Source organism: Bipolaris zeicola, assembly GCF_000523435.1.
Source record: "Bipolaris zeicola 26-R-13 unplaced genomic scaffold scaffold_134, whole genome shotgun sequence".
NCBI lineage: Eukaryota > Fungi > Ascomycota > Dothideomycetes > Pleosporales > Pleosporaceae > Bipolaris > Bipolaris zeicola.
In genome coordinates this window covers 7,898-22,611 of record NW_006912183.1, presented here as the reverse complement: position 1 = coordinate 22,611, position 14,714 = coordinate 7,898, and the positions used below count along the sequence as shown (strand labels likewise).

General features: G+C 51.2%; 7 protein-coding genes across 7 annotated transcripts in view; 2 read left to right on the top strand and 5 right to left on the bottom strand.

Annotated features, from left to right (window-relative positions):
- Window positions 1-129: 129 nt before the first annotated feature.
- On the bottom strand, window positions 130-1,657 carry COCCADRAFT_6868 (uncharacterized protein; the record flags this gene model as incomplete). The annotated part of the gene is made up of 2 exons (XM_007716290.1): window positions 130-1,117; window positions 1,200-1,657. The coding sequence occupies 2 exons, from the start codon at window positions 1,655-1,657 to the stop codon at window positions 130-132; spliced, it is 1,446 nt and encodes a 481-aa protein (XP_007714480.1).
- Window positions 1,658-2,057: 400 nt separating this feature from the next.
- COCCADRAFT_101888 (uncharacterized protein) lies at window positions 2,058-2,606 on the bottom strand (the record flags this gene model as incomplete). Its single annotated transcript, XM_007716309.1, has 1 exon — window positions 2,058-2,606. The coding sequence occupies one exon, from the start codon at window positions 2,604-2,606 to the stop codon at window positions 2,058-2,060; it is 549 nt and encodes a 182-aa protein (XP_007714499.1).
- Window positions 2,607-3,817: 1,211 nt separating this feature from the next.
- On the bottom strand, window positions 3,818-3,976 carry COCCADRAFT_101914 (uncharacterized protein; the record flags this gene model as incomplete). The annotated part of the gene is made up of 1 exon (XM_007716308.1): window positions 3,818-3,976. A coding segment is annotated over one exon (159 nt), but the record flags the coding sequence as incomplete, so codon positions are not given.
- Window positions 3,977-5,693: 1,717 nt separating this feature from the next.
- COCCADRAFT_28023 (uncharacterized protein) lies at window positions 5,694-8,242 on the top strand (the record flags this gene model as incomplete). Its single annotated transcript, XM_007716298.1, has 2 exons — window positions 5,694-8,088; window positions 8,142-8,242. The coding sequence occupies 2 exons, from the start codon at window positions 5,694-5,696 to the stop codon at window positions 8,240-8,242; spliced, it is 2,496 nt and encodes an 831-aa protein (XP_007714488.1).
- Window positions 8,243-10,925: 2,683 nt separating this feature from the next.
- COCCADRAFT_101938 (uncharacterized protein) lies at window positions 10,926-11,126 on the top strand (the record flags this gene model as incomplete). Its single annotated transcript, XM_007716307.1, has 1 exon — window positions 10,926-11,126. The coding sequence occupies one exon, from the start codon at window positions 10,926-10,928 to the stop codon at window positions 11,124-11,126; it is 201 nt and encodes a 66-aa protein (XP_007714497.1).
- Window positions 11,127-12,634: 1,508 nt separating this feature from the next.
- On the bottom strand, window positions 12,635-13,868 carry COCCADRAFT_38659 (uncharacterized protein; the record flags this gene model as incomplete). The annotated part of the gene is made up of 4 exons (XM_007716306.1): window positions 12,635-13,015; window positions 13,068-13,541; window positions 13,626-13,776; window positions 13,840-13,868. 4 exons carry the CDS (start codon window positions 13,866-13,868, stop codon window positions 12,635-12,637), a joined length of 1,035 nt encoding a protein of 344 aa, XP_007714496.1.
- A 699-nt stretch (window positions 13,869-14,567) lies between these two features.
- The window catches only part of COCCADRAFT_101924 (uncharacterized protein), a gene marked incomplete at both ends in the record, with an annotated part of 1,001 nt that continues 854 nt past the window's right edge, over window positions 14,568-14,714 (bottom strand). The window contains one exon of the mRNA XM_007716305.1: window positions 14,568-14,708. Coding sequence (XP_007714495.1) covers window positions 14,568-14,708 — 141 coding nt within the window. The remainder of the gene's footprint in view (window positions 14,709-14,714) is intronic.

Genomic DNA, 14,714 nt, shown 5'->3' with positions numbered 1-14,714 from the left:
GTTTTGTTCAGATTGAAGAAGAGGCAGACTCGATACCTTGACTATATGCTATGACTATGCAACCGAATAACAAGGTACAAAAGACTCAAGTTTCTCATTTCAGAACACAAGAGCGCATCCCCATGCTAATCAAAAGGTCTCCTTCTCCTCGAAATGTTTCCTCATCTCGTACACGGACATGAAAGGAATAACAAAGATGGGATGAACAGGCTTCACCACATCGCCCTCGTCCCATACAACCTTTTGATCCCCAGCATATCGTCCTTGCGACTTCCAATGATACGGGGCACCGTAATTCCCTGTACCCAGATTCTTATTCACGTTCTCGTCGTACACGTACTGGTACTGTGCGGCACTGAGCCCAGCAAGGTTGTAACACGTGTGATAGGCATCAGAATGCTTCCCAGGCTTGTCTTTGAGGCCACCTTTCTTCTCCTGGCAAGCAGCCAGGATGTAGCGGCCCAGAGCAGCGCGGTTCCACAGACCGGTGGCGGTTGCGGCTTCGACAATGGACCAGCAGCCGCCGACCCAGTGGGAGTAGCAACCATCGACAAGCTTGTTTGTGCGGCCGTTGTACCCGCACTCAGGCGAGCACTGGCGTGACGAGAGCCAACGTGTCAATAAATCGACGTCGAGATACTTGTGTAGAGTATCCTTTGGTGGGCCGAGGATGGACAGACAGCCTAGGCCGCAGAAGGCGTAGGCGCCGTGGGCCTCGTTGCCGGGGGCGGCTGAAATACCTCCGTCCCAGGATTGGCATTGGGAAACCCATTCGCCCAGACTGTCGGTGAAATTGGTCAGGCCGTGTTGCCGTGCCGGGGCGTCAGGTGGGAGCTCGAGCGGGAGATTGGTGAGGGATAGGATGACCATGGCGCAGAAGGCGCCCCGAATGTCTTCCTCACCGCCTTGACACATGGTGAAGCCTCCGTCTGCTTGCTTCATGCGCCCGAGAAAGTGCCACAGCGATTTGCGGTTGATGGTCTCGTAGGCTTCTTCTCCTCCGACCATGGCGATGGAGAGAGTCGCCGCATATGTGCATGCAAGGTGTGCATATTGGCCATAGCCGCCTCCAAACCCTCCATCGGGATGTTGGGCTAGTGAGAAGGTGTGCGCTACCCTATATGTAGTCAGAGACTAGGATTCAATATATCGGTTGTCATGTCCAATGCATAGATATAGAATCAAGACGGCCAACCCACCTTTTCTGGTAATCGGAAATGTCAAGTCCTAGTGCTGTCATGCTCTGAGTGGCCCAGTACACAATCCACGGCCGGGCAGCATCCATGGCAGCCGCTTGTGCCGGGTAGTCGCCAATGATCCTCTTTAACATGGCCTCGTGCTTGTCCCGTTGGAGTTTCGGTATACCAAAGGCATTAAGAGAAAAGTCATTCGGGTTGCCCTCGAGGTATGGTAGGATAACTGCTGACGTCTCATCCTCTACTTTGGTTGATTCGGTGACAAGAGAATCTTTGATCGGTATCCTGATACTTTCCAGGTATGCAATGTTGGCCTGCTCTTCTGCAGTGGCGGTGCCCATGTCTTCGTACTCGCTGTCGAGCTCTTCGTCTGAGAGTTCTTCGATCCGCTTAGATTCGGGAACGATTTCCTCCAAGCGAGATGAGGGCTCTTGTGCAGAGAAACGCAGGGGAAGCGCCATCTTTTTCACATGCGCTTATAGATCTATGGATCTAGCAGGTCTGTTGTTGGGGTTTCCGTGAGTGGCTGGCAGGAACAATGGCTTTGCTAGCCAGGAACGCTTAGTATTGTTCGAGAGCGGATGTAGCCACCCCACCAGTTGGACGGAAGATTTCACAATCTGTGTTGGTGTGCAAACCCCATGGTTCGACTGTGGTCAAGGATTGCCCTTCTTGAATGTCGCATGTCGAGAAGAATAGGTGGAGCACGTGGGGAGTAATCAGATTGGATAGTACTAGCTAGCTTGGCACTCCAGACTCGAAGCCCAGCCCATATCGATATCGATAGCAATATATCCGCGATTCCTTATCCAAGCCCCATATCCTAATTTCAACCTCACGCGTACTACAAAGCTGCTAATCTTAATCAGAAGGCCGCACACCCGCCATACCAGCCAACTCCTCTCCGACCGTCTCTCCCCCAAGCTTCAACGGCTGACACTCCTGCAACACAAAAAGCATCCTACACCACTCAGTCGGGCTATGGTTGATCCATTGATGCATGGTCCCGCGCTGAATCGCGACATCTCCCCGCTTCATGAAGCGCTTCTCGCCGCTGTCGAGTAGACATTCGATCTCCCCCTCGAGTACGCAACCGTAGTCCAAGCTCACGGTCCGGTGCATTGTGCATTCTGTGGCGGGAGGAATATCAACGTGTCGTAAGACTGTCCCACCAGAGACTACAAGTCCTGGTGCGTCATTGAGGTAGTCGCCATATACACCAAGGTCTTTGTCCTTGTTCATGTCGACAGGGAACCCTTTGGTCGTGTAACTGAGGGCGAATGCGATACCGTCGGAGTTGGGCTTCATCTTGCTCTCATCGTCGAAGGCATTGCTAAAGATAGCTTTGCCTTCATCGTTGTGGCTGGTAATATAACGGTGGATCTTGGGCAGTGCGCCGACGTGTGCCATGTTGTGCTTTTCGTGGAAATTAAGGTGATGAAGTGACTGTTACTTCTCTGATACAAGGCAAGGCAAAGCAAACTCAGATTGGTTGTCTGAGTTCGTGTAGTACGAGCTTCTCTTGATTACTCATTGATATGTTTCTAATTCTTGTTTAAATGCTTCACACTTTGTCCGAATTACTCGGGACATGGGGGATGCGCGTGGAGCCGAAGGCCGACTGTGCTTTGTGTAACTTTCCCCCCGATACTCCGAAATCTACGGAAGATAGATTTGCGATGGCTGGCGATGATCGTCCCTCCGCTCCGCCCTTCAGACTCGGTTTTTATAGGTTTTTATCTTTGTTGTCTTATCAAAACGCACATATGCGAGCTCATCACCTGCTGTGTTCTCGGTAAAGCCAGCTACACGCAGTGCTTCCCGGACTCGGTACGGATTCAGCTCCTCCAATTGGATGCACGTCACATAGACTTTTCAGCAGCAGTCAGCCTTGCTTCGCTTTCATTGCTGCTGGGAACATTGGTTCGCTATTACCCCGCAACGACGAAATGTGCGGGGCGCACTGCCCAAAGGTACGTAATACCCAAAGCATGCTAAGTGGCGCAATAGCACGTCTGTACCGAGAAACTGGAGTTGGGATTCCATGTAAGGTGCGTAACGAAATTGGTGTAGAACAGAAGGTACTTCTTTGATCAAATTGGGAAGAATCGCCACTCACGCCTCTATCTGCTGTCGGGCTATCTTGCTGCCATCTGGTGGAAGTTATCGTAACACAAACAAACTCAATATGATATACAAGTCGGTCAGGGTCAGCACTTTGCTGAACTACAGTAATGAAGGTGGTTTCGTTTGTTGATTGACTGCTTACAGTCTGTGATTATGGAGTGAACACGGTGGGTCTCGTATCGGCGTGGTTGAGCGGGAGGGAAGAAAGGACCCTCCAGTTCACCATCACCACCTTCCAGTCACCAACGGGGCGAGTCAGATTTGTCATCCCTGATCGCTACCCATTTGCTCTCCACACAATCTCAATCACACCCTTCTCGTGCAACCCCTTGCGTCTGAGCCTATCAACCGATGTCTTCGTTCTTCTTTCCCAACGCCACAAGAACATGAGTTGCCCACAAGGTCTCACAGCCGCCAACCATCACAGCTTGTGATCTTACAATCGTGACAAGTCATGCAAGAAGCAATGAGATGCAGCGCTTACTCGTTTAGATTCACCGAAGCTGAATGTGCCCAGGACCGTTGGCAGGATCTATCTTACATGCAGTGCAGCGCAGTGCAGTGCAACGCCATCTCCACCAAGTCGCCATAGTCGGTCCTCCGAACCGAGCCAAACAAGGGTCAAACCCACCCAATTTCAACGCAGCTAGCTTGCGTTATACAAATCTGGACTGGCAACTGTTCTCGTCTGTTCTAAAGTACCTAGATATGTATGTATATACATACTACTCTATATTCACTGCTACGTGGGATAACGAGGAACGTCAGCACGCCCCACACGACGCCACCAACTATGCTGGATCAGCGCTGCAAGATGTGTTATCCAGCTATGCCCCATACACAAAACCCGATCTTGAGTTCTGTTCTAAAGGCCTTGAAACGATTGCGACAGAATAGCAAAGTGTCGACAATAAGCCTTACCGTCAGACAGTCGCGAAATTAAGTGTATGACGGACACAGTGAGGAGAGTTTGGACGGAGATTTGCCGGCATGGTACAGCAAGGGTGATACCACGGTAGTACACGCACAAGTGCAGACGAGGATCGCTATTTGTTCTGGCTATCGCTGGATTAGCGGCGATATGCCGGCGGAGCATGACGGATGACACAATTGCTGAAACGGCGGCAATAATCGATAGGTTGGCTGCAAGACATTAGGGCCAAAATAACAGGCCTGGAAGCGATGTTACGCAGAGGAGACTTGACAGCATGCAGAAGATACTAGAGCAGTAACGAGCGGCTGCAAGCACGAGGGCCGCCGGCCGGGAAGTGGGCTCAGCGCGCGGAGGTTAGCATGGCATGGCAGCCATACATAGCTCGCCTCGCAGCAGAGCAATTGAGGCGATGACGATGACACGCCCTGTGAGGCGTTCAACAAGTGGTGTCGGTGAGTGTCTACATCGAGGGCAGCGTGCCGTTGTATGTTCTGGGGCCAGGTTGAGCCCGGGAGGCAAATGGTGAACCTGGTCGAGTGTAGTGTCGAGTGGCTCCACAGCCCTTCGTGTCGGTCGAGATGCTTAGATGCGCCCATGACCGAGCGTAGCGCAGACCGAGTCGCTTGGCTGCATGCCGGACTGGTCGTGCAGAGAGGCAGTCGGATGAGGGGCGCACGGGTAGCTGGCGATGGAGCGACAGCAGGTCGAGTATGTTCAATTCAGGTAGAGGAAGGGCCTCTGAGGGTTGCTTTTTGCGGCATCCCCAACGCTCTCGGCATGCTGATCCCATGGTACAGGACCCCGAGTCTAACGCTTATCGGGGCATTATCGCAGGCGGGGTTGTCTCTTGACAGGCGACGGCTTGGAGGCAGGGAAGGGCATTATTGCGACAGGCTGCGGCAGGGCGAGGCGTCAGCTTGCGTGGGTGAAGCAGGCCGGCAGCAGCCAGCGGCCAGCGGCCGAGAGGCGGAGCTGGTGGTAGTGTCTGGCATGTAACGACGAGGCGCGCAAGTGGAGCGTGTCGCTGGGCGAGCACACAGCACAGTCGTTCTCTCGCCGCTGGGCCATGTGCTCTCCCACTACCAGGCGCCGTCGTCTCTCTCCACAGCTGGCGGCGGCTCTGGCTGGACAGGTGCTCGTCTCACGGGTGTGCCAGTCTGGGAACCCTCGCCCACGCCGTCGCTCATCAGGGTTTTCCTTTGCCCTCGATTGCGAATCGAGCGGACCGCTGCAGCGCTTCTGGCGCTATCCCAGCCAGGTGCAGATCTAGTCGAGCCATTGGGGTGTGGGGCTGGGAGTGCATACAAAAAGCGGTGTGAGGCCTTGGCACCACCCGCCTACACTCTGGTCGGCCCATCGCCCGCCGTCCTTCACCGCTTACTACCAGCTCACGGAGGCTGAGAAGACTCGAACCCATTTCCTCTCTCCGTGCAAACATGGAGAACCAACACATCGACTTTGACGGGGCCATCTACGGCGTAGACGGCACCTTCGACCCATCTTTTGATCCCAACCGACAAACGTTCACTTTCCCGCAAACCTGGCCGCTGCCCATCTCACCCGGCAGTATGCATCAACAACAGCACCACGATGCTAGCCAGCAGCCCCAGCAGCAGCAGCAGCAGTCGCAGCAACAACATCAGCACCATCAGCGACGCATCACCGATTCCAGCGCCTCAAGCTCCCACAGCTCCCACGCGAGCTCGACGAGCATGACTCCCCTCCACCAGAACATGGGCCTTGGTTTCCCCGCCGCCATGCAACCCATGAACCCCATGCTGGCTACCTGGATGAACATCAACACCGACGGCGGCTTCACCCAGGACACGTATGCACAGGGCGCCATGACCATGGGTGCCGACTTCACTGCCTCGTACGGCGGGCCATTGCAAACATCGCCCGTCGAGTTTGGCATCAATTCGCATGTCATGATGAACTCCATGTCCATGGCTCCCATGAATTTCATGACTACCACCAGCATGGAGCTTCCCACTCTGACCACTGCTCCCTTCCAGATGGCAGACTTCCAGAGCGAGTTCACAAACATCTCGAGTGCACCCGACTATGCCACAAACTCCAACGCCGCCACTGCAAACAGCGTCTCCACTGGCTCACCGGGCGAGAACTGGATGGAGATCCGTTCGCTCTCGAGCAGTGACAACGGCTGGGTCGATATTGGCTTCAACCACCGCAACTCGTACGACTACTCTGAAAACTCTGCCATCATCTTCAACCCAGCTCAGTCGCTCCACATTCGCACTGGTTCCGACTCATCTACCTCAAATCACTCTGATGTACCTCGCTCAGCTCACTCCTTTAGCAGCTTCGAGGAGATTCAGTTCCCCATGCACTCGCCCCAATCAGAGACCGACAACACCCTAGACCTCATCCACTCCCACTCAGATCACTGCAGTCACGGTCACGGTCACGGATACACGCTCAGTGACCACGACTTCCCCAGCTACATCTCCCCCACACAGTCCGTGAGCCCTCCCATGGCTCGCGTAGAGCCAATTGTCATCAAGCAATCGTCGTCAAACACTGCCTCGCCAACCTCGTCGGCAGTCAGCTCCCCACCAGCCCGCCGCAGGAAGTCTCCCACCACTGCGTCTGGATCAAAGCCCACCAAGACCATTGTCAAGAAGACACCTGCTCACACCAACAAGAAGGACAACACTGGCGAGAAGCGTGTTGGCAGGAGACGTGGCCCTTTGAGGCCCGATCAGCGACAGCAAGCTCACGAGATCCGCAAGCTCCGTGCGTGCCTGCGATGCAAGTTCCTCAAGAAGACGTGTGACAAGGGTGATCCGTGCGCTGGTTGCCAGCCATCTCATGCACGCCTCTGGCAGGTCCCGTGCACGCGCATTGACATCAAGGATATTGCCTACTTTATGAAAGACTGGAAGGCCGACTACGAGCGTCATGTCAGCCTTGGCTTTTCTATTGGCAACATCAAGGGTTTCTCGACGACAGAGCGTTTGATCTACGTCACCCACGGCTATGGCCACTACCTCCCCATCATGGCTCGTGAGGTCTACGTCCGCGACGAAAAATGCTTCGGTGTCGACTGGCACGAGACGCTGAACGGTCTTCACTTTGAGATCAACACTGCCAAGCTGTCCGCCGGTATGGAGGGTATCCCTCGAGCCATGCTCTCCGACTACCTTGATCGCCACATTGATGGTGGTTTCGAGCAGTTTGTTGATGAGTACTTTGAGGGTACCTACTTCGTCACTGAGCTCTTGAAGACTGCCTACCGCTTCTACTGCCGCGAGAAGCTGCCAGTGATTCGCAAGGCACTTAAGCTTGTCCTTGCCTACAACCTGACTCTCCATGTCACCATGGTTGAGGGTCTGGGTGAGGAGGAGAATGTTCCTGGCAAGGTCGAAGACCAGCAGTCCAAGTTCTCTGGAAAGACCATTGCACCTGTCATGATCAACTTCCAAGTCAAGTGTGCTCTTGCCGACATGTGGCGCGAGCTGCAAAAGGACGTCCTCGAGGAGCTGTCTTCGCTCTACCAGTCCGTCTACAGTGGTGACAAGTTGAAAAACTGGCCTACCATCTTCATGCTCGCTGCCATCCTCCTGGCTGTGTGGGAGTTGATCCAGTTCGACTGCAACTACCGTGTCCCTGACATCAGCGCTGTCCACAAGTTCTGCGGTGAGATGGAGGGCACGCCAGTTGGTGTCATTGTTGGCCTCTTCTCGGCCATCTCCCAGAAGCTTCCTGCTTTCACCGAGTGGGACTCTAGGAAACACCACCACCTGCTCAACTCGAACCCTGCGGTTTGCGATGCCATGACCGAGGTCCGCGCGCATGTCACCAAATATGGTAAATACTATCAGCCTCCACTTGGCCTTTGCGAATGCTAACATGACCATCAGAACCATACCTTCGTTCACGAAGTGACTGCAAGTTCGACCGTACGGACTTCGACTCGCTTTCAAATAAGTTCCTCTCGAAGCTCGTCATCCGAGCCAACTAGATTTTAATCGACTTGCGTCTTCACGATATCGTTATCGTCTAATCCGTAGGCTGCACATACCCTTCACCGCCTATCTTTTACGCGCGACTCATCCACCGGCAACGCACTGCAGCCTGCTCTCACGGCACATCATACATATAAAGAACGACCCACGACTCACGTGCCCAATGATTGCAATCTAACGGCTGACGATCCCTGAACTTCAAACGATGAACGACTGTGTCTGCATTTTATTGCGATTCCCCGGTGTCCTCTGGATGCCATGTTTTCTCTGCGATCTCGGCTTGATCAATGATTTAAACAAGCTCCGGCTCCCACAACTTCCCAACTACATCACGCTCTTTACCGGGTGGCACCGGACTGATATTTTTTGTTTTTACTTATCTTTCCAAATGATCCATACGACCTTTATTGACTTTCTGAACGGAGACGGCTGACGTATGGTCCACGAACACGATGGCCATGACAACGATCACGACTATTTGATCTTTTGAAGCAAGCGAATAGGCAGAACCGGAATTGAGAGTCCTGCGTGTTTGAAGGTTTATTGTTCTTTCCTTTATCTATCTTTGCGAGCAGTGGAGTTGGAGGCGGGGTTCCTTGGATAGGTATCGCATCTCCGACACTTGTGTGCTGTCGATCGCGACAGTTCACACCAATCCTCCAAGAGAAAAATATCTTTTTCATTCTTGACGATTGTGTTATTGGCATAGCGAGCGAGCGGCTTGTTTTTTATTTTTTATCTCTCTTTTGGTCATATAAGGCTTTGACATACTCCTCCAGCAATACTAGCTCTATCCATGGTAGTCGCATGTGCTGTGAGTAAGCCACCTCTTTCATCTGAAAACGAGTATGTATCTATCACCGGGATTATTGGCATGGGAGTGGAATCTGGAAATCTATTACATTTTAAAATTATTATCATTATAGACAAAACAAAGAGTTTCTGTGAAGTTCTTGTTGGCCCGAAACAAATCGTGTGCAATTGAAACTGACTAACCAGCCCAACCATGGTAGTAAGTAGTACAACTCTAACAGCCAGAGTGTCGTCTTTTCTCCCCAGCCTCCTACTTCTGCCCCCCGATCTCCTGTCCCGCCTGTTTGGCGGGCAAGTTACTAAGAATTGCCGCATAAAAGCTACCCTTGCCTCTGCTTCTGCCCTTGTCTCTGCCCTGCCCTGCCCTGTCCCCTCTCCATCATCCCGCCTCGTCTCGAACCACCCATGCGTTTCTTCCTCCAATCAAAAACACACATACACCCGCTAACTAGTAGTCCCACGACGCAAAGAAATTCCCCACGTCAGCTCCCCCCTCCCCTCCCTCCCAAAAAAGGAAATGCGGACATTATGCCCGCCATCGTAAGTTGCAAAAAGGCGGTGTTTCAGCTTCTTCGTCCTTTTACTTTTACCTTCTTTGGGTCTGGTAGTTTCTTTTTTTTAGTGGGGGAGGAAGAGACGATGGGCTTGACTTAGCGAAGCCCTCGTTTTTTTTTTTCAAATACACTAATGTATACTAAACTTGTGCCCTTTTGCACTTGCATTTGTTGCCATTAGCCCTCGCGCATCGTTTGTCTCTCTGCCTTCGATCGATCGCTCGGAGTGATTTGTTTTTTTTTGGTCTATCATCGATTTTTTTTTGGTTGTCCGCGGTCGGTTCAACATCGGAATTTGGAAAAAAAATAAAAATAGAGAGAATACGAGGTTGTTAGTTTCAGGGTTTTATGGCATGTGTGGCGAAAAAAATGGGAATTTTCGGAAATCCCGCGTTTTTTTTGTTGGTTTGAAAAAGGGTCAGAAAAATTTCCCCCAAATCGTGGCATTGCATGTGTAGTCACAAAAAAAAGAAAACCTGGTTGGTTCTCTGTTACCGGACCGGTATTTACCACTTTGGTTGTTTTTCTACCTTTTGCTTCTTCCCTGCCCCCACAACACTTCCCCCTTTATTGTTAGTTTTGGGGAGTAAATGGGAGAGTTTTGCTTGATTCATTGTAATTTGTAAACTTCATTAAGGACAAAAAAACGGTCGCCGTACGAGAGACAGAGTTTGGCAAACGCTCACATGATAACAACGTTTATCTCATCTACAGTATTACTACATTTCTGGGTTTTGCCCAAAGTAACGGGGTTATGGGGGAAAAAAGGGGGCAGGAGGGAGATGTGAGTCACGTGGTATGTAAGGATATGGACCTAAGGGGGGTAAGTAGTATGAATGTGCAGTAAGATCGGGAAGGCAGAATTGGGTAAAGATCGAAAAAGGTAGCAGTAGTGAGTATGTAAAAGACGGAAGTGGGGGAATCCCACGACGGCTGTTGGTGTCGATCATGCATTTTTGGCGGCCCCGGAGTAGCCCGCAAACAGCGTGTGTATGCGTATGTTAGGCATGCGTGTGTGGTGTGCTCATATGTGTCACGATGGCGGGCTTGTACAGGGAAGAACCCTTTTTCCCTAGCTCCCGAGCACATCCGCTGTCTGACGTGCGGTGGAGAGGGGGTTTGATAGGGAGGCGTGAGATGATTGCACCCTCGGGACCAAACACCCAGGCGTGCATGAGAAGATGTGTGTATGCGGGCCGGAAATGTGGGGTGGGGTTGGCGGTTGCGGCGGTGGAGGAGAAATAAACACCTACATACTTTGGTTGATAACGGTGGTAGTGGTGGTGATGGTAAGAATAATGGTAGTGGCTGGATGCGCTTCCAGCTAGCCCTAAGCACTTGCCGGGTCAGGGGGTTGCGTGTATGCGTTGTCGTTGTTCATGTGGTGGGTGCTGGGCTTGCGTTCCTTAGTGCGGGGTTACTTTCCCATTCCCCCCAGCCTTCACCGGAAAACGTCAAACTGTCAAGATGTTACGCTCAGCATGTGTGTGTGCGACCGTGTGTGTGTATGTGAGGGTGTGTAACTCCCAAAGACCCTTATTCTGACAATCGATCGATTTGTTGGGTCTGGTCTGCTGCCCTGCGTTGTTTTCTTTCTATTTCATGGTACAAGCTAGCGAACGATATTTGGAAAAAGGGTAGTATTTGACTAGCGATAGTCACGCATTCACGTGGTAAACTAAGTGGTGGACAAACGGACTCCCGAACAAGCTTTTGGCTCGAGAACTGGAATCAATGGGTGGGGCTGGGTTCGGTCGGTAGTTAGGTACGTAGATGGGTAGAGTTTGGGTAGAGCTTTACTCACTCTGCGCTATCCCGCACATGATACTGCTTCTCCGCAGCCAAAAAGAAACGGCGGGAAAAAAGAAACGCATGCATGAAAAGACAAGAACCGTACCAAATGTATGCATACGGCAACTAAATGCAACCCTAAGCTAGAAAATTCTAGCTGCCCTGACAGGTAGTAATGTTTTCTTTTCTAGTGCTTGCTTCTAGAACCCAGCTGCTACATTTCGGTCTTGACCCGTTACAAACATTCTCGCATTAGCTGAGGGGGAGGAAAAGAAAAGGGAGCAAAAGTGCTTTCCGGTGGAGTGAACATTGGATTGTAGATCGTTCGATTACGTGCAGAACGCTAGCTTGGTGCGACGATAATGACGAAAGTGGTGGTGGTGAAGGTTGCTGTTGTAATGGTGTTTGTAAGTATGCATACGTACATGGTAATCTACATACACCGCAATATGCTACTCTTCATACGCGCAGACATACACACACACACACACACACAAACGTACTCCCTGTATACATTGCATGAGTGAGGCTCTAACTACATTCGTTCTTACATACATGTATGCACTTACAGCACAAGCTGCATTTGTGTAACCCGTCGGGTAACTGCAGCGTACATCTTCTCAACGGCTCCCTCCTTCCATGGCATTCTGTCTGTTTGCTTTTTCCCCTTCTTCAATCTTACACTTCAATCTGTTTTCGGCATAGATTGTATGCATGAATAGCAAGAGTACTGCGTCAACCGGATCGGGAAAACGAGGATATGTTCGTTGGTGCATTTTGCACTACTTCATAAGCATGGGGCGTGTGTAACCTGCAAGTCGTTTTGCTGTTGAGGTTGAGGTTGGGGTATGGGGATCTGAAGCGGTGTGAAGAGGGTGGGTGTGAGTGTGGGTGTGAGTGCGAGATAGTGGCGTTCGTTACGGTGTCAGCATTGTTGGGAAAATATGCGAGAAGACAACTTGGTGGAGGCATAACCATTGTGTAGACACTGGTTGGCAAAAACATGGTGTTATTTCCCCAGAGTCGATATACAGACAGTGGCATGTTGCTAAGTCCCTCTTTTCAGAACTGATAGATATCCTTTTCCAAGACGACTTGCGAATGAGTTACCAAAAAGAAAACAAGGTGTTCAGATAAAACATCACAATTCCCGCATTCTTTAGAGGCAGGCTTCAGCAAGTGCACACCCATGATATTTTTCTACATTGATGTATCGTATCTAATCGTTTTTTAGAACCCCTGCCTGAACTTGGGTACATATACCTCTTCCAGGTATTTTGCGTCTTCATCGCTAAGCTTGAAGTGAATGTTCTGTACCGCTTCTTCAATTCTTTGTTTGCTGCCCAACCCGATGATGGGGCAAACGCCCTTTTTGATAGCCCATGATGTTGCAATGCATGCCATGCTGACGTTGTTCTTCTTTGCAACCTCTTCAACTCGCTCGATAATCTTCTTGTCAATGGCGTCTTCCCTCGAATAAACGAGTAATTCCTGGAACTTATCGGTTCCTGCACGCTTTGTAGATCGATCATTCCAAGGGCGCGTGAGGGCACCACGGGCTATGGGCGACCATGGGATGAGACCGACGCCAGTGTCTTGACAGTATGGAATCTGGACGATTTGTTAGAGCGGCCCACAGAACTCTCTATACTCCAGTGCTTACCATTTCGCGCTCCTCCTCGCGGTAAAGCAAGTTGTAGTAGTTCTGCATTGAGATGAACTTGTGCCAGCCGTTCTTGTCTGCAATATTTTGCAATGTTTGGAACTCCCACGCAGCCATTGAGCTGGCGCCAATGTAGCGTACCCAGCCCTTCTCAATAACATCGTTCAGGGCCTTCATGATTTCCTCCCTTGGTGTATCACGATCCAAACGATGGATTTGTAGGACATCAATGTAGGTGCCCAATCTTTCTACGCTCTTCTCTACAGCGTCAAAGATGTGCTTGCGACTCAAGCCAACTTGGTTGACCAGCTCGGCGTCGTTGGCGGATGTTTGTGCAATAGGGATGCTGGGGTCTTCTTCGATGACGCCGAAGTAGCATTTCGATAGAATGACGACCTTGCTGCGCGGGATGTTGTACTGCTTCAGCGCTTTTGCAATGATCTTTTCGGAGATACCATGGGAGTAGATATCGGCCTTGACAGCGTTCTGTTAGCCCTGCTTTCACGTATGCGCTATCATTGCGATGATGTGTAGGAAGTCGTCTAGAGAGCAACATACCGTATCCCAGGTGTTGATACCGCACTTGTATGCATGCTCAAGCAGTGGCAAGCTTTCGGCTTCATCCAGAACCCATGGCTGCCATTTGGAAGAGCCATAGCTCATGGCACCCAAGATGACCTTTGAGACTTTGAGGCCAGACTTTCCTAAGCTATTTCGCATGAGCACACTGGCCATTGGAAGCTCCTGTTACTCATGGCAATGAAGAACTCACTTGACGTATTCCATCTTCTTCTCTGCCATTGTTGCGTGTGTGTATGGGGTCTCTTGGAAAGTCGTGTGAGTGGAGTCGTTGATGACAATTTTTCTGCGATTGTGACCTTTGCAGCGAGGCAATGGGGGATTTATAAATCAGATGGCAGTGTTATTGAAGAGAATCGCGGGGTTTGCTGTAAAAGCCGCTCAGCTCGTCCGGCCTTAGGTCAATTAAATGAGTTCCAGCTATAAAAGGCCGGGAAGCGGACTCGCCTCTGCCAATCTCCGTTCAATGATGTCGCCCTTGAAGTGGGGGTGGATTTTAGCGGAGATATTGCCAGTGGCGTCAACTGAAGTGGGGTTGTCGGAATTAAGCCGCGATAAATGGAGTACCGCGATGGCAGTAGAGACAACATCATGGTGTCGCTGTCCAACATCAACTGTCAACTTGACACAGGCATAATGTCAACAAGCCAGAGATTGTGAAGCATGTATTATGCACACGCATAATTTGTGCAAGAAGCCGCACAGTCTGAGAGGTGGATTAGTAAAGACAAATAATCACGCAGCGCATGTGTACAACAGTATTTGAGCGACCTCGAAGCCCGTAGGCAAGTGTAGATGCATTGATGAGGCTTTAGTAGCCGTATGAACTATGAATAAAACCGACCCGCTTTAACGCAGCCCGTAGGCTGAATCATGTCATAAACGCCATACCCAGAATGATATCGTAAACTGTCGTCACGCTTACTGACCGCCACGTAGACGGAGCACCAAGTGGAGCGTGGACTCCTTCTGGATGTTGTAGTCGGCAAGGGTTCGGCCATCCTCAAGCTGCTTGCCGGCGAAGATCAAGCGCTGCTGGTCTGGTGGGATGCCCTCCTTGTCCTGGAT